This window comes from Coregonus lavaretus (assembly GCF_964263955.1).
Source record: "Coregonus lavaretus genome assembly, contig: HAP1_SCAFFOLD_588, whole genome shotgun sequence".
NCBI lineage: Eukaryota > Metazoa > Chordata > Actinopteri > Salmoniformes > Salmonidae > Coregonus > Coregonus lavaretus.
Window position 1 is genome coordinate 258,532 of NW_028158031.1, and position 22,344 is coordinate 280,875.

General features: G+C 47.3%; 1 protein-coding gene across 1 annotated transcript in view; it reads left to right on the forward strand.

Annotated features, from left to right (window-relative positions):
* The first annotated feature begins 12,402 nt into the window (after window positions 1-12,402).
* The window catches only part of LOC311124497 (long-chain fatty acid transport protein 2-like), a 36,383-nt gene continuing 26,441 nt past the window's right edge, over window positions 12,403-22,344 (forward strand). Inside the window, exons 1-3 of the mRNA XM_084198635.1 lie at window positions 12,403-13,048; window positions 13,403-13,612; window positions 15,636-15,794. Coding sequence (XP_084054761.1) covers window positions 12,574-13,048; window positions 13,403-13,612; window positions 15,636-15,794 — 844 coding nt within the window. The 5' untranslated portion in view covers window positions 12,403-12,573. The remainder of the gene's footprint in view (window positions 13,049-13,402; window positions 13,613-15,635; window positions 15,795-22,344) is intronic.

The following is a 22,344-nucleotide window of genomic DNA, read 5'->3' on the forward strand; positions in this document are numbered from 1 at the left end:
CAGTAGTAGACTAGGGGTCAGGGGTCAGCCTGATGAACTAAACTACCCAGTAGTAGACTAGGGGTCAGGGGTCAGCCTGATGAACCAAACTACCAGTAGTAGACTAGGGGTCAAGGGTCAGCCTGATGAACTAAACTACCCAGTAGTAGACTAGGAGTCAAGGGTCAGCCTGATGAACTAAACTACCCAGTTGTAGACTAGGGGTCAGAGGTCAGCCTGATTAACTAAACTACCCAGTTGTAGACTAGGGGTCAGGGGTCAGCCTGATGAACCAAACTACCCAGTAGTAGACTAGGGGTCAGGGGTCAGCCTGATGAACTAAACTACCCAGTAGTAGACTAGGAGTCAAGGGTCAGCCTGATGAACTAAACTACCCAGTTGTAGACTAGGGGTCAGCCTGATGAACTAAACTACCCAGTAGTAGACTAGGGGTCAGGGGTCAGCCTGATGAACCAAACTACCAGTAGTAGACTAGGGGTCAGGGGTCAGCCTGATGAACCAAACTACCAGTAGTAGACTAGGGGTCAGGGGTCAGCCGGATGAACCAAACTACCCAGTAGTAGACTAGGGGTCAGGGGTCAGCCTGATGAACCAAACTACCCAGTAGTAGACCAGGGGTCAGGGGTCAAACTGATTAACTAAACTACCCAGTAGTAGACTAGGGGTCAGGGGTCAACCTGATGAACTAAACTACCCAGTAGTAGACTAGGGGTCAGGGGTCAGCCGGATGAACCAAACTACCCAGTAGTAGACTAGGGGTCAGGGGTCAGCCGGATGAACCAAACTACCCAGTAGTAGACTAGGGGTCAGCCTGATGAACCAAACTACCCAGTAATAGACTAGGGGTCAGGGGTCAGCCTGATGAACCAAACTACCCAGTAGTAGACTAGGGGTCAGGGGTCAGCCTGATGAACCAAACTACCCAGTAGTAGACTAGTGGTCAGGGGTCAGCCTGATGAACCAGACTACCCAGTAGTAGACTAGGGGTCAGTCTGATGAACCAAACTACCAGTAGTAGACTAGGGGTCAGGGGTCAGCCTGATGAACCAAACTACCCAGTAGTAGACTAGGGGTCAGGGGTCAGCCTGATGAACCAAACTACCCAGTAGTAGACTAGGGGTCAGGGGTCAGTCTGATTAACTAAACTACCCAGTAGTAGACTAGGGGTCAGCCTGATGATCCAAACTACCCAGTAGTAGACTAGGGGTCAGAGGTCAGCCTGATGAACCAAACTACCCAGTAGTAGACTAGGGGTCAGGGGTCAGCCTGATGAACCAAACTACCCAGTAGTAGACTAGTGGTCAGGGGTCAGCCTGATGAACTAAACTACCCAGTAGTAGACTAGGGGTCAGGGGTCAGCCTGATGAACCAGACTACCCAGTAGTAGACTAGGGGTCAGGGGTCAGTCGATGAACTAAACTACCCAGTAGTAGACTAGGGGTCAGGGGTCAGCCTGATGAACTAAACTACCCAGTAGTAGACTAGGGGTCAGGGGTCAGCCTGATGAACCAAACTACCAGTAGTAGACTAGGGGTCAAGGGTCAGCCTGATGAACTAAACTACCCAGTAGTAGACTAGGAGTCAAGGGTCAGCCTGATGAACTAAACTACCCAGTTGTAGACTAGGGGTCAGAGGTCAGCCTGATTAACTAAACTACCCAGTTGTAGACTAGGGGTCAGGGGTCAGCCTGATGAACCAAACTACCCAGTAGTAGACTAGGGGTCAGGGGTCAGCCTGATGAACTAAACTACCCAGTAGTAGACTAGGAGTCAAGGGTCAGCCTGATGAACTAAACTACCCAGTTGTAGACTAGGGGTCAGCCTGATGAACTAAACTACCCAGTAGTAGACTAGGGGTCAGGGGTCAGCCTGATGAACCAAACTACCAGTAGTAGACTAGGGGTCAGGGGTCAGCCTGATGAACCAAACTACCAGTAGTAGACTAGGGGTCAGGGGTCAGCCGGATGAACCAAACTACCCAGTAGTAGACTAGGGGTCAGGGGTCAGCCTGATGAACCAAACTACCCAGTAGTAGACCAGGGGTCAGGGGTCAAACTGATTAACTAAACTACCCAGTAGTAGACTAGGGGTCAGGGGTCAACCTGATGAACTAAACTACCCAGTAGTAGACTAGGGGTCAGGGGTCAGCCGGATGAACCAAACTACCCAGTAGTAGACTAGGGGTCAGCCTGATGAACCAAACTACCCAGTAGTAGACTAGGGGTCAGGGGTCAGCCGGATGAACCAAACTACCCAGTAGTAGACTAGGGGTCAGCCTGATGAACCAAACTACCCAGTAGTAGACTAGGGGTCAGCCTGATGAACCAAACTACCCAGTAGTAGACTAGGGGTCAGGGGTCAGTCTGATGAACTAAACTACCCAGTAGTAGACTAGGGGTCAGCCTGATGAACCAAACTACCCAGTAGTAGACTAGGGGTCAGAGGTCAGCCTGATGAACCAAACTACCCAGTAGTAGACTAGGGGTCAGGGGTCAGCCTGATGAACCAAACTACCCAGTAGTAGACCAGGGGTCAGGGGTCAAACTGATTAACAAAACTACCCAGTAGTAGACTAGGGGTCAGGGGTCAACCTGATGAACTAAACTACCCAGTAGTAGACTAGGGGTCAGGGGTCAACCTGATGAACCAAACTACCCAGTAGTAGACTAGGGGTCAGGGGTCAGCCGGATGAACCAAACTACCCAGTAGTAGACTAGGGGTCAGCCTGATGAACCAAACTACCCAGTAATAGACTAGGGGTCAGGGGTCAGCCTGATGAACCAAACTACCCAGTAGTAGACTAGGGGTCAGGGGTCAGCCTGATGAACCAAACTACCCAGTAGTAGACTAGTGGTCAGGGGTCAGCCTGATGAACCAGACTACCCAGTAGTAGACTAGGGGTCAGGGGTCAGCCTGATGAACTAAACTACCCAGTAGTAGACTAGGGGTCAGGGGTCAGCCTGATGAACCAAACTACCCAGTAGTAGACTAGGGGTCAGGAGTCAGCCTGATGAACCAAACTACCCAGTAGTAGACTAGGGGTCAGGGGTCAGTCTGATTAACTAAACTACCCAGTAGTAGACTAGGGGTCAGCCTGATGATCCAAACTACCCAGTAGTAGACTAGGGGTCAGAGGTCAGCCTGATGAACCAAACTACCCAGTAGTAGACTAGTGGTCAGGGGTCAGCCTGATGAACCAGACTACCCAGTAGTAGACTAGGGGTCAGGGGTCAGTCGATGAACTAAACTACCCAGTAGTAGACTAGGGGTCAGGGGTCAGCCTGATGAACTAAACTACCCAGTAGTAGACTAGGGGTCAGGGGTCAGCCTGATGAACCAAACTACCCAGTAGTAGACTAGGGGTCTGGGGTAAGCCTGATGAACCAAACTACCCAGTAGTAGACTAGGGGTCAGGGGTCAGCCTGATGAACCAAACTACCCAGTAGTAGACTAGGGGTCAGCCTGATGAACCAAACTACCCAGTAGTAGAGTAGGGGTCAGGGGTCAACCTGATGAACCAAACTACCCAGTAGTAGACTAGGGGTCAGGGGTCAGCCGGATGAACCAACCTACCCAGTAGTAGACTAGGGGTCAGCCTGATGAACCAAACTACCCAGTAATAGACTAGGGGTCAGGGGTCAGCCTGATGAACCAAACTACCCAGTAGTAGACTAGGGGTCAGGGGTCAGCCTGATGAACTAAACTACCCAGTAGTAGACTAGGAGTCAAGGGTCAGCCTGATGAACTAAACTACCCAGTTGTAGACTAGGGGTCAGCCTGATGAACTAAACTACCCAGTAGTAGACTAGGGGTCAGGGGTCAGCCTGATGAACCAAACTACCAGTAGTAGACTAGGGGTCAGGGGTCAGCCTGATGAACCAAACTACCAGTAGTAGACTAGGGGTCAGGGGTCAGCCGGATGAACCAAACTACCCAGTAGTAGACTAGGGGTCAGCCTGATGAACCAAACTACCCAGTAGTAGACTAGGGGTCAGGGGTCAGCCGGATGAACCAAACTACCCAGTAGTAGACTAGGGGTCAGCCTGATGAACCAAACTACCCAGTAGTAGACTAGGGGTCAGGGGTCAGTCTGATGAACTAAACTACCCAGTAGTAGACTAGGGGTCAGCCTGATGAACCAAACTACCCAGTAGTAGACTAGGGGTCAGAGGTCAGCCTGATGAACCAAACTACCCAGTAGTAGACTAGGGGTCAGGGGTCAGCCTGATGAACCAAACTACCCAGTAGTAGACCAGGGGTCAGGGGTCAAACTGATTAACTAAACTACCCAGTAGTAGACTAGGGGTCAGGGGTCAACCTGATGAACTAAACTACCCAGTAGTAGACTAGGGGTCAGGGGTCAACCTGATGAACCAAACTACCCAGTGGTAGACTAGGGGTCAGGGGTCAGCCGGATGAACCAAACTACCCAGTAGTAGACTAGGGGTCAGCCTGATGAACCAAACTACCCAGTAATAGACTAGGGGTCAGGGGTCAGCCTGATGAACCAAACTACCCAGTAGTAGACTAGGGGTCAGGGGTCAGCCTGATGAACCAAACTACCCAGTAGTAGACTAGTGGTCAGGGGTCAGCCTGATGAACCAAACTACCCAGTAGTAGACTAGTGGTCAGGGGTCAGCCTGATGAACCAAACTACCCAGTAGTAGACTAGGGGTCAGGGGTCAACCTGATGAACCAAACTACCCAGTAGTAGACTAGTGGTCAGGGGTCAGCCTGATGAACCAAACTACCCAGTAGTAGACTAGGGGTCAGGGGTCAACCTGATGAACCAGACTACCCAGTAGTAGACTAGGGGTCAGGAGTCAGCCTGATGAACTAAACTACCCAGTAGTAGACTAGGGGTCAGGGGTCAGCCTGATGAACTAAACTACCCAGTTGTAGACTAGGGGTCAGCCTGATGAACTAAACTACCCAGTAGTAGACTAGGGGTCAGCCTGATGATCCAAACTACCCAGTAGTAGACTAGGGGTCAGAGGTCAGCCTGATGAACCAAACTACCCAGTAGTAGACTAGGGGTCAGGGGTCAGCCTGATGAACCAAACTACCCAGTAGTAGACTAGTGGTCAGGGGTCAGCCTGATGAACCAGACTACCCAGTAGTAGACTAGGGGTCAGGGGTCAGTCGATGAACTAAACTACCCAGTAGTAGACTAGGGGTCAGGGGTCAGCCTGATGAACTAAACTACCCAGTAGTAGACTAGGGGTCAGGGTTCAGCCTGATGAACCAAACTACCCAGTAGTAGACTAGGGGTCAGGGGTCAGCCTGATGAACCAAACTACCCAGTAGTAGACTAGGGGTCAGGGGTCAGCCTGATGAACCAAACTACCCAGTAGTAGACTAGGGGTCAGGGGTCAGCCTGATGAACTAAACTACCCAGTAGTAGACTAGGGGTCAGGGGTCAGCCGGATGAACCAACCTACCCAGTAGTAGACTAGGGGTCAGCCTGATGAACCAAACTACCCAGTAATAGACTAGGGGTCAGGGGTCAGCCGGATGAACCAAACTACCCAGTAGTAGACTAGGGGTCAGGGGTAAGCCTGATGAACCAAACTACCCAGTAGTAGACTAGGGGTCAGGGGTCAAACTGATGAACTAAACTACCCAGTAGTAGACTAGGGGTCAGGGGTTAGCCTGATGAACTAAACTACCCAGTAGTAGACTAGGAGTCAGCCTGATGAACCAAACTACCCAGTAGTAGACTAGGGGTCAGGGGTCAGCCTGATGAACTAAACTACCCAGTAGTAGACTAGGGGTCAGGGGTCAGCCTGATGAACCAGATTACCCAGTAGTGGACTAGGGGTCAGAGGTCAGCCTGATGAACTAAACTACCCAGTGGTAGACTAGGGGTCAGCCTGATGAACCAGACTACCCAGTAGTAGACTAGGGGTCAGGGGTCAGCCTGATGAACCAAACTACCCAGTAGTAGACTAGGGGTCAGGGGTCAGTCAGATGAACCAAACTACCCAGTAGTAGACTAGGGGTCAGGGGTCAGTCGATGAACTAAACTACCCAGTAGTAGACTAGGGGTCAGGGGTCAGCCTGATGAACTAAACTACCCAGTAGTAGACTAGGGGTCAGGGGTCAGCCTGATGAACCAAACTACCCAGTAGTAGACTAGGGGTCAGGGGTCAGCCTGATGAACCAAACTACCCAGTAGTAGACTAGGGGTCAGGGGTCAGTAGTACCCTCCATGTAGCTCTCACACTCACACACATACACATAATCAAACATGTTTTTTTCTTGTATACTGAAGCATGTTCATGTTTAATGAGTATGCTCTGTCTAACTGATTGAACAAACTGTATTTATACTTGTATTTGTATATTGGTTTTGGAGGTGTGGTTTCCATATCAGCCCTTTTGGGTTTCCAACCTCACCTGCACACCGTTTTGACCAGTTTATTTTTATCTGTACTGTTTTGTCTTTCACTTGTTTTCTTTGGTGTGAATAAACAAAACCTAAAAAAGCTACAGAAATAGTCCCCAGCTCTCTCTCTCTCTCTCTATCATATACATTATCACTGACAGTCTGACATCCATGTATTGTAAATTACTACTGCTCCCATCAGAGAGCATACACACCGAGGGACTTTATTCGTTTGTTTGTTTGGATGTCTTTTAGCCTTCAAAGGTTGCTAATCTTCCAAGAGTCTATAAAGTATAACATCCCTGCTCTTTAAAACTCACTACGGCTTCTGCCAAGAGGTTTGGCCATGTATTACACTCGTGTTTATATGGGGATGTCCTCATTGCCCTGGGCTAGGTTGCTGGTTCGAGTCCAGTGTTTCCAAATTGCGTGCCAAATGGCACCATATTCCATATATAGTGCACTACTTTGACTAGAGCCCAAAGGCTCTGTTCGAAAGTCGCGCACTATATAGGGAATACGGTGCCATTTGAGATGTAGCCGAAATCAACAGACAACCCCCCCCCACCCCCCCCCCACTACAGTATCAATCCTTGAAGTACCCTACGTAGTACATACTGTACTGGGCATGATACGGTGCTTTAAAACCTGATCTGAGATGCACATCATTCCCATGCCACTGCTCACTACTAGCGCCAAGCTCCTTGTGCGTAAGGGTGTAGGGCAGAGCAGTCGCTTGAACCCTCACATTTCCAGAGACGGGCACATTTCCAGTCAGGGAAAGAGAGGCTATAGAGGCCAACGGAGTCAGTGGCCTGGATTCACGTGTGATATCAGTAGAGAAGTTATGAAATGATGAAACTTGGCTCTAGGAGGATCCTATATAGTTATGTATTATGATAACAAAGATTGGTCAACCACGTTGAATGTATTGGTCACTTCCTTGTCAAAGTGCAAGATTTGATTTATAGGCATCAAACCTGTGCATGTAGGGCCGGACTACTGCATTTGCGGCCCCGGGGTGCAAAAAAAAATTTGATAGTGAACTTCCTGCATTTTAACACATTTTGCCACGGTGCAGAGAGAAACATTTTCAGTTTTATAATGCTATTATACACATCCTGACATGAGGCTAAGAGAAAATATTGCAGTTCTAAAGCTTATTTCCTGCTATTCTACACATATTGACCATGAGGCTGAGAGAAAATTGTGCAGATTGAAAGCTAATTTCCTGCAATTCTACCCATTTTGCTATCGTATGCTATCTGGGGCCCCACCCAAAGAAAGGTTGGGGCCCATTTGGAAATCCCGCTCTGAGTGCATTAGCTCAATCACTAGGCTATCCTAGATCCTGATAATCTGAGTAGTCTGAAACATTGAGTAGTCTGAAACATTGAGTAGTCTGAAACATTGAGTAGTCTGATAGTAGGCTAACTCTGCTCCCTCCCTGCAGCCTGCTATGCTGTGTGTGTGTGTGTGTGTGTGTTTGTGTATGTGTGTGTATGTGTGTGTGTGTGTGTGTGTATGTGTGTGTGTGTGTTTGTGTGCGTGTGCGTGTGTGTGTGTGTATGTGTTTGCGTGTGTGTGTTTGTGTGCGTGTGCGTGTGTGTATGTGTTTGTGTGCGTGTGTGTGTGTGTGTGTGTTTGTGTGTGTGTGTGTGTGTGTGTTTGTGTTTGTGTGTGTGTGTGGCTAAGGCTGAACGATTTTGGAAAATAATCGAATTGCGATTTTTTGCCCCCAATATTGCGATTGCGATTTAATATGCGATTTAATTTATTTATCCTTTTTCCCCTACAAAACATAATGAATGATTTAAATATGACCAACACAATAGTATATACATTTAGTGTGAAATGTTCTTTCCCATAGGCTGGGTCTATTTGTTAGAATTAAATTCAAACATGTATGACTTGAAATAAATGACATTTTTATTGAACTGCTCATTACAGAAACATCTGTGGCTTTGCCACTGTGCATTTAAATAATTTAAACAAAGGCATGAACTTTGTAAACACTGTGTGCAAAAGGTACAGTCTTAAGAAAAAAATAATTTTAAATTGTATGTATCTTACTGCTCCCAAGTCAGTAACATTTCACACAACTGAAACAAGGAATTTGCTTTGAAAATATTTTGTAAAATCAAAGTAAATAAAGTTATAAATAAAAAATGAGAAATGCACTTTTAATTTAGACAAACTATTTTTTATAAACGATTTGAATATTATAATATAAAATAGATGAGCCTCACTTATCTCAAGTACACAACAATAACACACCACACAGACTAAAGTTCACTACGAGTGACTACAGACGTGATTCTCCTCGTGGAGATCCCAGCTGACAAGCCCTTCTCTCAGGCCGGCTGCAATATTTTCCCCTGTGTGATCGTCTGGGAAGTAGGTAGTTTGTAGGCAGCGAGCTCGGAGGTTGAAATCTTCATCAATAAAATGGACTGTAAGACTCTGGTACGGCTCAGCTGTGCGGCTTGACCACATATCAGTAGTGCTAGCAAAAAACTCCACCGTTTTAAGTTCCGCGGCGACTTTCTCTTTGCACTTTTTGTACAGCTCCGGTATGGCAGTCTGACTGAAGTATGTGCGGGAGGGTATACTGTAACGTTTATCAAGCGTATGTATTAATGCCATGAACCCAGGCTTGGTCACCGTGCTGAGAGGCATCATATCTTTGGCTATGAACTCGGTTATTGTCCGAGTGATTTCTCCGTGCCGTTTTGAATTACGTTCATACGGAGTGACACTTTCGAACATTTCTGTCAGTGATCCCTGTCTTGAGGTATTTGGCTTGTCTCGCGCACTGATGCTCGGCATTTTGGTCATACAACTGTCATGCATTGATTTGTGGTATTTTTTTAAGTGCTGAAACAGGTTTGTAGTGTTACCCCGTGAAGTAGCAATCGGAGCACGGCATGCTCTGCACAACACCTGACGCTGCTCAGCATCTTCTTTTTTAAAACCAAAATAGTTCCACACCACCGACGTGCTGTTCCTCTTCGATATTAAAGTATCAGCTGTGTCAGTTTCTGACTGTTCCGTCGAGCAAGAGGCCATTGCGCTGGACAGCATGAAAAGTCGCGTCACGTGACCACCTCAAATCGCGCACGTTGCGATTAGAAAATCGCGTTCAGTCAAATCGCGATATTATCGCGAATGCAATTAATCGTTCAGCCCTATGTGTGGCACCTGGGTCATTAGAATAAACATGAACATGGTGTACTGTATATAAGGTAAGGTCTCAGTCTAGTAAATAAGCCCTTTCAACCCCACAACACGACTCAGTGACTGTAGCCTACATTCTGTACTGTCCTGTTGTGGTGTCAATCTGATCAGGGATCAGCAGGTAGGCTTCTAAGTGACATAACGCTTCCTGTCAGCCGGGAGCCATCTGTTAACTTTCCTTCTATCACAGGCAGAGCCGCCTCTGCCCATACGCAGACAACGTGCTGATGTCAAGGTCAGTCAGGGTCTCAATTTACTGTTGAGCGATAGCATAGTAGAATGCACAAAGTGCTATTTTGAAATGTGGTTGTGCATCAGCAGTTATCCTCTTGTTATGTCAGTTACTGACTGTCAATCAATTAGCCCATGTCAGCTAACATTTTATAGATTGCCAGTTATCTAAACCTCTAGCCAGTTATCTAAACCTTGTAGTAACGATGGCCAAATTATTGACCGGGCACGCAAGGCACGTGCCCAGGGGCCCTAAACCTCCAGTGGGCCCCCGTTTATTTTCACTCAGACATCATATGATCATGACATACACTACCAGTCTAAAGTTTGGACACACCTACTCATTCCAGGGTTTTTTTCTTTATTTTTACATTGTAGAATAATAATGAAGACATCAAAACTATGAAATAACACATATGGAATCACGTAGTAACCAAAAAAGTGTTAAACAAATCAAAATATATTTTATATTTGAGATTCTTCAAATAGCCACCCTTTGCCTTGATGACAGCTTCGCAGACTCTTGGCATTCTCTCAACCAGCTTCACCTGGAATGCTTTTCCAACAGTCTTGAAGGAGTTCCCACATATGCTGAGCACTTGTTGGCTGCTTTTCCTTCACTCTGCCGTCCGACTCATCCCAAACCATCTCAATTGGGTTGAGGTCGGGGGATTGTGGATGCCAGGTCATCTGATGCAGCACTCCATCACTCTCCTTCTTTGTAAAATAGCCCTTCCACAGCCTGGAGGTGTGTTGGGTCATTGTCCAGTTGAAAAACAAATGATAGTCCCACTAAGCCCAAACCAGATGGTATGGCGTATCGCTGTAGAATGCTGTGGTAGCCATGCTGGTTAAGTGTGCCTTGAATTCTAAATAAATCACAGACAGTGTCACCAGCAAAACACCCCCAGACCATAACATCTCCTCCTCCATGCTTTACGGTGGGAACTACACATGCGGAGATAATCCATTCACCCACACTGCGTCTCACAAAGACACGGCGGTTTGAACCACAAATCTCCAATTTGGACTCCAGACACATTTCCACCAATCTAATGTCCATTGCTCGTGTTTCTTGGCCCAAGCATGTCTCGTCTTCTTATTGGTGTCCTTTAGTAGTGTTTTTTTTTGCAGAAATTCGACCATGAAGGCCTGATTCACACAGTTCCCTCTGAACAGTTGATGTTGAGATGTGTCTGTTACTTGAACTCTGTGAAGCATTTATTTGGGCTGCAATTTCTGAGGCTGGTAACTCTAATGAACTTATCCTCTGCAGCAGAGGTAACTCTGGGTCTTCCATTCCTTTGGCAGTCTTCATGAGAGCCAGTTTCATCATAGTGCTTGATGGTTTTTCCAACTGCACTTGAAGAAACTTTCAAAGTTCTTGAAATGTTCAGTATTGACTGACCTTCATGTCTTCAAGTCTTCAAGTAATTATGGAATGTTGTTTCTTTTTGCTTATTTGAGCTGTTCTTGCCATAATATGGACTTGGTATTTTACCAAATAGGGCTATCTTCTGTATACCCCCCCTACCTTGTCACAACACAACTGATTGGCTCAAACGCATTAAGAAGGAAAGAAATTCCACAAATTAACTTTTAAGAAGGCACACCTGTTAATTGAAATGCATTCCAGGTGACTACCTCATGAAGCTGGTTGAGAGAATGCCAAGGGTGTGCAAAGCTGTCATCAAGGCAAAGGGTGGCTATTTGAAGAATCTCAAATATAAAATATATGTTGATTTGTTTAACACTTTTTAGGTTACTACATGATTCCATATGTGTTATTTCATAGTTTTGACATCTTCACTATTATTCTACAATGTAGAAAATAGTAAAAATAAAGAAAAACCCTTGAATGAGTAGGTGTGTCCAAACTTTTGACTGGTAGTGTATGTCATGATCAAATGATGTCTGAGTGAAAATAAACGGGGGCCCACTGGAGGTCAGGGCCCCTGGGCACGTGCCTTGCGTGCCCGGCCATCGTTACTACAATGAGTAGGTGTGTCCAAAACTTTGACTGGTAGTGTAAGCCATGACAAAATGTGTAGAACTGCAGGGAATTACCTTTAAAACTGCAAATTCTTCTCTCCATCTCATGGCAAATTGAGTAGAATCATTTGAAATGTCCTTTAAAACTGCAACATTTTCTCTGCACCCCATGGCAAAATGTGTAGAATGCAGGACAACATTTTCTCTGCACCCCTTGGCAAAATGTGTAAAATTGCAGGACAACATTTTCTCTGCACCCCATGGCAAAATGTGTAGAATTGCAGGACAACATTTTCTCTGCACCCCATGGCAAAATGTGTAGAATTGCAGGACAAAATGTTCTCTTTGCAGCCATGAGTGGGGCCACTAAATTGTTATGCCTGCGAGGTGGGGGCCCAAATCTCGCTTAGGGCCCCCAAAACGCTAGAGGCGGCTCTCTGTGTGTGTTTATGTCCTGTAAGAGGATTTCAGAAGAAAGAATGATAAACCTGGGTCTCCTGCACTATTAAATACTCAATGTCCCGCCCACACTTGAAAAAACGAACATGTTTAGTCGATTTGAGGCATTCCACATTTGAAAAGAAATTCGCCTGCGACGGTAATAACTGTTTGCGGCGCGCTACACTTTTGTGTTGATCCGATGGTTATCCTATTTTTTTTTATCCACAGAGAATAAACGAATCTACAATTCACCCAGAAGCATAGGAGCTCGACGTTGTGCTCAACAATGTACTTGGTTTCTATCCTTTTCGCCAGTCTGGCCGTCACACCGCTAGTTCTTAAAACTTTCTTTCCTTACTTCTGGAAAGATGCCTTCTACCTCGCGGACTTGGTTCGGATTTTGCTGAAGTTTGTTTTACGGAGGAGAAGGAAACCGTTATTTTTGGTTTTGGACCGTTTTTTGGAGCAGTCCGCCGCTCATGCGGACAGACCGTTCATCGTGTTTGAAAATAAAACCTATTCGTATCAGGACACGGACAGAAGAAGCAACAAAATAGCCAACGCTTTACAGAGGCACTCGGAGCTGCGACCGGGGGATACCGTGGCTCTTTTTATGGGAAACGAACCTGCCTTCATCTTCACCTGGCTGGCCCTGGCCAAACTGGGATGTCCCGTAGCGCTTCTCAACCATAACATCAGATCTAGATCTCTGCTGCACTGCTTCAACTGTTGCAGCGCCAAGCTGCTGATAGCAGCCGCGGGTAAGTGACCAATACCCCAAGGCCTACCCGTTGGCCCTTCAGCAGGCGGATATCACTATCAAAGTAAACTCATCCCGAGGCTAATTCCTCATAGGCGGAAGTGTCTGGTTGAGATTACTACATTATGACAATAGGTGAAAATCACAGGTGTTATGAGTTGATCAGAGACATGCACATCCAGAGTGATGGGACGAAAAAGACAAAGGTCTGCCATAGCCTATTGAAACTCAAATGATAATGATAATCAAATGATAATTCATGACTGTGGGGGCAAAAGTTACATTTTTTCTCTGCCGTCTAGAACAGCTGGAGTCCAGTTTTGATCAAGTATTGAATATTGAGTTCTTCTCTCAGAGCTGCAGGAAGCAGTGGAGGAGGTGCTTCCATCCCTGAGGGAGCAGGGTGTGTGTGTGTACCTGATGACTAAACAGTGTGACACACCTGGCGTGGAGGGCTTCTCTGACCTGGTGGAGGAAGCATCGGACACACCTCTCCCTCAGTCCCTCCGCTCGGACATCACCTTCAAAAGCCCTGCTGTCTACATCTACACCTCTGGGACCACAGGTGAGGCGGAGGACAGAGGGGAAGGGAGAGGGAGGGGGTACAGGGGAGGGGGAGGACAGAGGGGAAGGGAGAGGGAGGGGGTACAGGGGAGGGGGAGGACAGAGGGGAAGGGAGGGGGTACAGGTGAGGGGGAGGACAGAGGGGAAGGGAGAGGGAGGACAGAGGGGAAGGGAGAGGGAGGGGGTACAGGTGAGGGGGAGGACAGAGGTACAGGTGAGGGGGAGGACAGAGGGGAAGGGAGAGGGAGGGGGTACAGGTGAGGGGGAGGACAGAGGGGAAGGGAGAGGGAGGGGGTACAGGGGAGGGGGAGGACAGAGGGGAAGGGAGGGGGTACAGGTGAGGGGGAGGACAGAGGGGAAGGGAGAGGGAGGGGGTACAGGGGAGGGGGAGGACAGAGGGGAAGGGAGAGGGAGGGGGTACAGGGGAGGGGGAGGAGAGAGGGGAAGGGAGAGGGAGGGGGTACAGGGGAGGGGGTACAGGGGAGGGGGAGGACAGAGGGGAAGGGAGAGGGAGGTGGTATAGGGGAGGGGGAGGGGAAGGGAGAGGGAGGGGGTACAGGTGAGGGGGAGGACAGAGGGGAAGGGAGAGGGTGCTACACAGGTATGGTCTACTAGTCAGACATCACCTTCTAGAGCACTGCTTCTCTGCTTCCTCCTCTCTGTTTCCTTTCTCCTTCTTTCTCTCCTCTGTCCCCTGCTGCTTCCTTCCCTCTCTCTTCTGCCTGAAGCAGCCACTGTATATGAACAGCCATCTCTCTCCTGCCAGTGCTCCTGTATATGAACAGCCCTCTCTCTCCTGCCAGTGCTCCTGTATATGAACAGCCCTCTCTCTCCTGCCAGTGCTGCTGTATATGAACAGCCCTCTCTCTCCTGCCAGTGCTCCTGTATATGAACAGCCCTCTCTCTCCTGCCAGTGCTCCTGTATATGAACAGCCCTCTCTCTCCTGCCAGTGCTCCTGTCTATGAACAGCCCTCTCTCTCCTGCCAGTGCTCCTGTATATGAACAGCCCTCTCTCTCCTGCCAGTGCTCCTGTATATGAACAGCCCTCTCTCTCCTGCCAGTGCTCCTGTATATGAACAGCCCTCTCTCTCCTGCCAGTGCCCATGCTCCTGTATATGAACAGCCCTCTCTCTCCTGCCAGTGCTCCTGTATATGAACAGCCCTCTCTCTCCTGCCAGTGCTCCTGTCTATGAACAGCCCTCTCTCTCCTGCCAGTGCTGCTGTATATGAACAGCCCTCTCTCTCCTGCCAGTGCTCCTGTCTATGAACAGCCCTCTCTCTCCTGCCAGTGCTCCTGTATATGAACAGCCCTCTCTCTCCTGCCAGTGCTCCTGTATATGAACAGCCCTCTCTCTCCTGCCAGTGCTCATGCTGCTGTATATGAACAGCCCTCTCTCTCCTGCCAGTGCTCATGCTCCTGTATATGAACAGCTCTCTCTCTCCTGCCAGTGCTCCTGTCTATGAACAGCCCTCTCTCTCCTGCCAGTGCTCCTGTATATGAACAGCCCTCTCTCTCCTGCCAGTGCTGCTGTATATGAACAGCCCTCTCTCTCCTGCCAGTGCTCCTGTATATGAACAGCCCTCTCTCTCCTGCCAGTGCTCCTGTATATGAACAGCCCTCTCTCTCCTGCCAGTGCTCCTGTATATGAACAGCCCTCTCTCTCCTGCCAGTGCTCCTGTATATGAACAGCCCTCTCTCTCCTGCCAGTGCTCCTGTCTATGAACAGCCCTCTCTCTCCTGCCAGTGCTCCTGTATATGAACAGCCCTCTCTCTCCTGCCAGTGCTCTTGTATATTACATTTACATTTGAGATTTTAGTCATTTAGCAGACGCTCTTATCCAGAGCGACTTACAGTTAGTGAGTGCATACATTTTCATACCTGCCCCCCGTGGGAAACGAACCCACAACCCTGGCGTTGCAAGGGCCATGCTCTACCAACTGAGCTACAGGGGACCTCTATATGAACAGCCCTCTCTCTCTCCTGCTGTAATCATCTCTCTCCTCTTTCTACTGCTCCTGTAGGTCTGCCTAAAGCAGCGGTGGTTAATCAGAACCGTCTTCTGGCTGCCCTGGCCGTGCTGGACTCCACCGGTGTCACGCCTGGTGATGTCATCTACCTCAACCTGCCCCTCTACCACACCGCCGGCTTTATCATCGGCTTCATAGGATCCATCGAGACAGGTGAGTTTATACAGGATCCATCGAGACAGGTGAGTTTATACAGGATCTATCGAGGCAGGTGAGTTTATACAGGATCCATCGAGGCAGGTGAGTTTATACAGGATCCATCGAGACAGGTGAGTTTATACAGGATCCATCGAGACAGGTGAGTTTATACAGGATCCATCGAGGCAGGTGAGTTTATACAGGATCCATCGAGACAGGTGAGTTTATACAGGATCCATCGAGGCAGGTGAGTTTATACAGGATCCATCGAGACAGGTGAGTTTATACAGGATCCATCGAGGCAGGTGAGTTTATACAGGATCCATCGAGACAGGTGAGTTTATACAGGATCCATCGAGGCAGGTGAGTTTATACAGGATCCATCGAGGCAGGTGAGTTTATACAGGATCCATCGAGGCAGGTGAGTTTATACAGGATCCATCGAGACAGGTGAGTTTATACAGGATCCATCGAGACAGGTGAGTTTATACAGGATCCATCGAGACAGGTGAGTTTATACAGGATCCATCGAGACAGGTGAGTTTATACAGGATCCATCGAGACAGGTGAGTTTATACAGGATCCACCGAGACAGGTGAGTTTATATAGGATCCATCGAGACAGGTGAGTTTATACAGAATCCATCGAGGCAGGTGAGTTTATACAGGATCCATCGAGGCAGGTGAGTTTATACAGGATCCATCGAGACAGGTGAGTTTATACAGGATCCATCGAGACAGGTGAGTTTATACAGGATCCATCGAGGCAGGTGAGTTATACAGGATCCATCGAGACAGGTGAGTTTATACAGGATCCATCGAGACAGGTGAGTTTATACAGGATCCATCGAGGCAGGTGAGTTTATACAGGATCCATCGAGGCAGGTGAGTTTATACAGGATCCATCGAGGCAGGTGAGTTTATACAGGATCCATCGAGACAGGTGAGTTTATACAGGATCCATCGAGGCAGGTGAGTTTATACAGGATCCATCGAGACAGGTGAGTTTATACAGGATCCATCGAGGCAGGTGAGTTTATACAGGATCCATCGAGACAGGTGAGTTTATACAGGATCCATCGAGGCAGGTGAGTTTATACAGGATCCATCGAGGCAGGTGAGTTTATACAGGATCCATCGAGACAGGTGAGTTTATACAGGATCTATCGAGACAGGTGAGTTTATATAGGATCCATCGAGACAGGTGAGTTTATACAGGATCCATCGAGGCAGGTGAGTTTATACAGGATCCATCGAGGCAGGTGAGTTTATACAGGATCCATCGAGGCAGGTGAGTTTATACAGGATCCATCGAGACAGGTGAGTTTATACAGGATCCATCGAGGCAGGTGAGTTTATACAGGATCCATCGAGACAGGTGAGTTTATACAGGATCCATCGAGGCAGGTGAGTTTATACAGGATCCATCGAGGCAGGTGAGTTTATACAGGATCCATCGAGGCAGGTGAGTTTATACAGGATCCATCGAGACAGGTGAGTTTATACAGGATCCATCGAGACAGGTGAGTTTATACAGGATCCATCGAGACAGGTGAGTTTATACAGGATCCATCGAGGCAGGTGAGTTTATACAGGATCCATCGAGACAGGTGAGTTTATACAGGATCCATCGAGACAGGTGAGTTTACACTGAGTGTACAAAACATTAAGAACACCTTCCTAATATTGGGTTGCACCCCACCTTTTGCCCTAAGAACATACTCAATTTGTCGGGGCATGGACTCTACAAGGTGTTGAAAGCATGTTGACTCCAATGCTTCCCACATTGTCAAGATGGCTGGGTGGTGGACCATTCTTGATACACACGGGATATTGTATTGTATGAGGTAGTAGGTGGGTAGGGGGTAATATTGAGGTAGTAGGTGGGTAGGAGGTAATATTGAGGTATTAGGTGGGTAGGGGGTAATATTGGGGTAGTAGGTGGGTAGAGGGGTAATATTGAGGTAGTAGGTGGGTAGGGGGTAATATTGAGGTAGTAGGTGGGTAGGGGGTAATATTGAGGTAGTAGGTGGGTAGGGGGTAATATTGAGGTAGTAGGTGGGTAGGGGGTAATATTGGGGTAGTAGGTGGGTAGGGGGTAATATTGAGGTAGTAGGTGGGTAGGGGGTAATATTGAGGTAGTAGGTGGGTAGTGGGTAATATTGAGGTAGTAGGTGGGTAGGGGGTAATATTGGGGTAGTAGGTGGGTAGGGGGTAATATTGAGGTATTAGGTGGGTAGGGGGTAATATTGAGGTATTAGGTGGGTAGGGGGTAATATTGAGGTAGTAGGTGGGTACGGGGTAATATTGAGGTAGTAGGTGGGTACGGGGTAATATTTTATGAGGTAGTAGGTGGGTAGAGGGTAATATTGGGGTAGTAGGTGGGTAGGGGGTAATATTGAGGTATTAGGTGGGTAGGGGGTAATATTGAGGTATTAGGTGGGTAGGGGGTAATATTGAGGTAGTAGGTGGGTACGGGGTAATATTGAGGTATTAGGTGGGTACGGGGTAATATTTTATGAGGTAGTTGGTGGGTAGAGGCAATATTGAGGTAGTAGGTGTGTAAGGGGTAATGTTAAGGTCTGTGGCTTGGCCTTTCTAGTTGAAGCCATTTACTTAGCCATTTACTCCCCCCCCTCCCACGGAAGGGGAAATCAAATGAAAGAGGTCCTTGTGCATGTAAACCCGGGTTATCTCAACACAGCCAAAGCCACTGGGCAGAAAAAACAGCAAACGAGTTGGCTCGCCACTTCTTTCTTTTCTGCTCCGTCCCAACTGCCACCCTTTTCTCTTCAGAGTGCACTAATTTTGACTAAGGCCTATTGGGCTCTGGTCAAAAGTAGTGCACTGTGTAGGGAAAAGGGTGCCATTTGAGATGCCAATTCTCTTAGTGAGACCGTTTTCCTGAGTTTTCCAAGTGGGCTATAGTTCATTTCACTCTTCTGTTTGACCTCAGAGCAGAGTTACTAATTGAAGGGATATTTAATCACGTGGCGAAAACAAAACAGCCTCTTTTACCTTGTTATGTCTGATAGAACTGTGGTTCTGGAATGTCAGAGTTGGTTTAAGGCCAGCCCAGGTTTCCCCCCTCACCACTTAACATGACCAGGAAAATCTCCTGGCTTTAGTTATAGACTATGATTAGGGCCCAGAGTTTCCCCTCACCACGTAATCTGACCAGGACAGACTCTAGTTATAGACTATGATTAGGGCCCAGAGTTTCCCCTCACCACGTAATCTGACCAGGACAGACTCTAGTTATAGACTATGATTAGGGCCCAGAGTTTCCCCTCACCACGTAATCTGACCAGGACAGACTCTAAACAAGACTCTAGTTATAGACTATGATTAGGGCCCAGAGTTTCCCCTCACCACGTAATCTGACCAGGACAGACTCTAGTTATAGACTATGATTAGGGCCCAGAGTTTCCCCTCACCACGTAATCTGACCAGGACAGACTCTAAACAAGACTCTAGTTATAGACTATGATTAGGGCCCAGAGTTTCCCCTCACCACGTAATCTGACCAGGACAGACTCTAGTTATAGACTATGATTAGGGCCCAGAGTTTCCCCTCACCACGTAATCTGACCAGGACAGACTCTAAACAAGACTCTAGTTATGGTCTAATGTATAACTGGGGCCTGGAGGTTGCCCAGAGGTTGATTGTAATTGCTCTGGATATAACAATGTTTGATGCTAAATGACTAAAATGTAAATTGAGACATTAGAAGGAGCACGCCCCCATCCACATCGACAGGGCCGCATTGGAGAAGGTGAAAAGCTTCAAGTTCCACGGCGTACACATCACTGACAATCTGAAATGGTCTACCCACACAGACAATGTGGTGAAAGGGTGCAACAGCGCCTCTTCAACCTCAGGAGGCTGAAGAAATTTGGCTTGGCCCCTCACAAACTTCTACAGATGCACCAAAAGATGCACCATAATGGAACACTGGTCACTTTAATAATGGAACACTGGTCACTTTAATAATGGAACACTGGTCACTTTAATAACGGACCACTGGTCACTTTAATAATGGAACACTGGTCACTTTAATAATGGAACACTGGTCACTTTAATAATGGAACACTGGTCACTTTAATAATGGAACACTGGTCACTTTAATAATGGAACACTGGTCACTTTAATAATGGAACACTGGTCACTTTAATAATGGAACACTGGTCACTTTAATAATGGAACACTGGTCACTTTAATAATGGAACACTGGTCACTTTAATAATGTTTACATACCGTTTTACCCATTTCATATGCATATACTGTATTCTAGTCAAGGTCAGTACAGGTGCATCAAAGCTGAGACCGAGATACTGAAAAACAGCTTCTATCTCAAGGTCATCACTGTTAAATAGTCACCACTATCTGGCCTACGCCCAGTACCCTGCCCTGAACTTTAGTCACTGTCACTAGACGGCTACCACCCGGTTACTCTACCATGCACCTTAGAGGCTGCTGCCCTATGCACATACAGTGAGGGAAAAAAGTATTTGATCCCCTGCTGATTTTGTAAGTTTGCCCACTCACAAAGACATGATCAGTCTATAATTTTAATGGTAGGTTTATTTGAACAGTGAGAGACAGAATAACAACAAAAAAATCCAGAAAAACACATGTCAAAAATGTTATAAATTGATTTGCATTTTAATGAGGGAATTAAGTATTTGACCCCTCTGCAAAACATGACTTAGTACTTGGTGGCAAAACCCTTGTTAGCAATCACAGAGGTCAGACATTTCTTGTAGTTGGCCACCAGGTTTGCACACATCTCAGGAGGGATTTTGTCCCACTCTTCTTTGCAGATCTTCTCCAAGTCATTAAGGTTTCGAGGCTGACGTTTGGCAACTCGAACCTTCAGCTCCCTCCACAGATTTTCTATGGGATTAAGGTCTGGAGACTGGCTAGGCCACTCCAGGACCTTAATGTGCTTCTTCTTGAGCCACTCCTTTGTTGCCTTGGCCGTGTGTTTTGGGTCATTGTCATGCTGGAATACCCATCCACGACCCATTTTCAATGCCCTGGCTGAGGGAAGGAGGTTCTCACCCAAGATTTGACGGTACATGGCCCCGTCCATCGTCCCTTTGATGCAGTGAAGTTGTCCTGTCCTCTTAGCAGAAAAACACCCCCAAAGCATAATGTTTCCACCTCCATGTTTGACGGTGGGGATGGTGTTCTTGGAGTCATAGGCAGCATTCCTCCTCCTCCAAACACGGCGAGTTGAGTTGATGCCAAAGAGCTCGATTTTGGTCTCATCTGACCACAACACTTTCACCCAGTCCTCCTCTGAATCATTCATATGTTCATTGGCAAACTTCAGACGGCCCTGTATGTGTGCTTTCTTGAGCAGGTGTACCTTGTGGGCGCTGCAGGATTTCAGTCCTTCACGGCGTAGTGTGTTACCTATTGTTTTCTTGGTGACTATGGTCCCAGCTGCCTTGAGATCATTGACAAGATCCTCCCGTGTAGTTCTGGGCTGATTCCTCACCGTTCTCATGATCATTGCAACTCCACAAGGTGAGATCTTGCATGGAGCCCCAGGCCGAGGGTGATTGACAGTTATTTTGTGTTTCTTCCATTTGCGAATAATCGCACCAACTGTTGTCACCTTCTCACCAAGCTGCTTGGCGATGGTCTTTTAGCCAATTCCAGCCTTGTGTAGGTCTACAATCTTGTCCCTGACATCCCTGGAGAGCTCTTTGGTCTTGGCCATGGTGGAGAGTTTGGAATCTGATTGATTGATTGCTTCTGTGGACAGGTGTCTTTTATACAGGTAACAAGCTGAGATTAAGAGCACTCCCTTTAAGCGTGAGCTCCTAATCTCAGCTCGTTACCTGTATAAAACTATGGTTGTACATACAGTAACTTCGGAAAGTATTCAGACCCCTTGACTTTTTTCACATTTTGTTACATTACAGCCTTATTCTAAAATGGATTAAATAAAACAATTTCCTCCCCAATCTACACACAATACCCCATAATGACAAAGCGAAAACAGGTTTTTAGATTTTTTTGCAAATGTATTAAAAATAAAAAACAGAAATATCATATTTACATAAGTATTCAGACCCTTTGCTATGAGACTAGAAATTGAGCTCAGGTGCATCCTGTTTCCATGGATCATCCTTGAGTTTTTTCTAAAACTTGATTGGAGTCCACCTGTGGTAAATTCAATTGATTGGACATGATTTGGAAAGGCACACACCTGTCTATATAAGATCCCACAGTTGACAGTGCATGTCCGAGCAAAAACCAAGCCATGAGATCGAAAGAATTGTCCGTAGAGCTCCGAGACAGGATTGTGTCGCGGCACAGATCTGGGGAAGGGTGCCAAAAAAATTCTGCAGCATTGAAGGTCCCCAAGAACACAGTGGCCACCATCATTCTTAAATGGAAGAAGTTTGGGAATGGAAGAAGTTTGGAACCACCAAGACTCTTCCTAGAGCTGGCCGCCCGGCCAAACTGAGCAATCGGGGGAGAAGGGCCTTGGTCAGGGAGGTGACCAAGAATCGGATGGTCACTCTGAAAGAGCTCTAGAGTTCCTCTG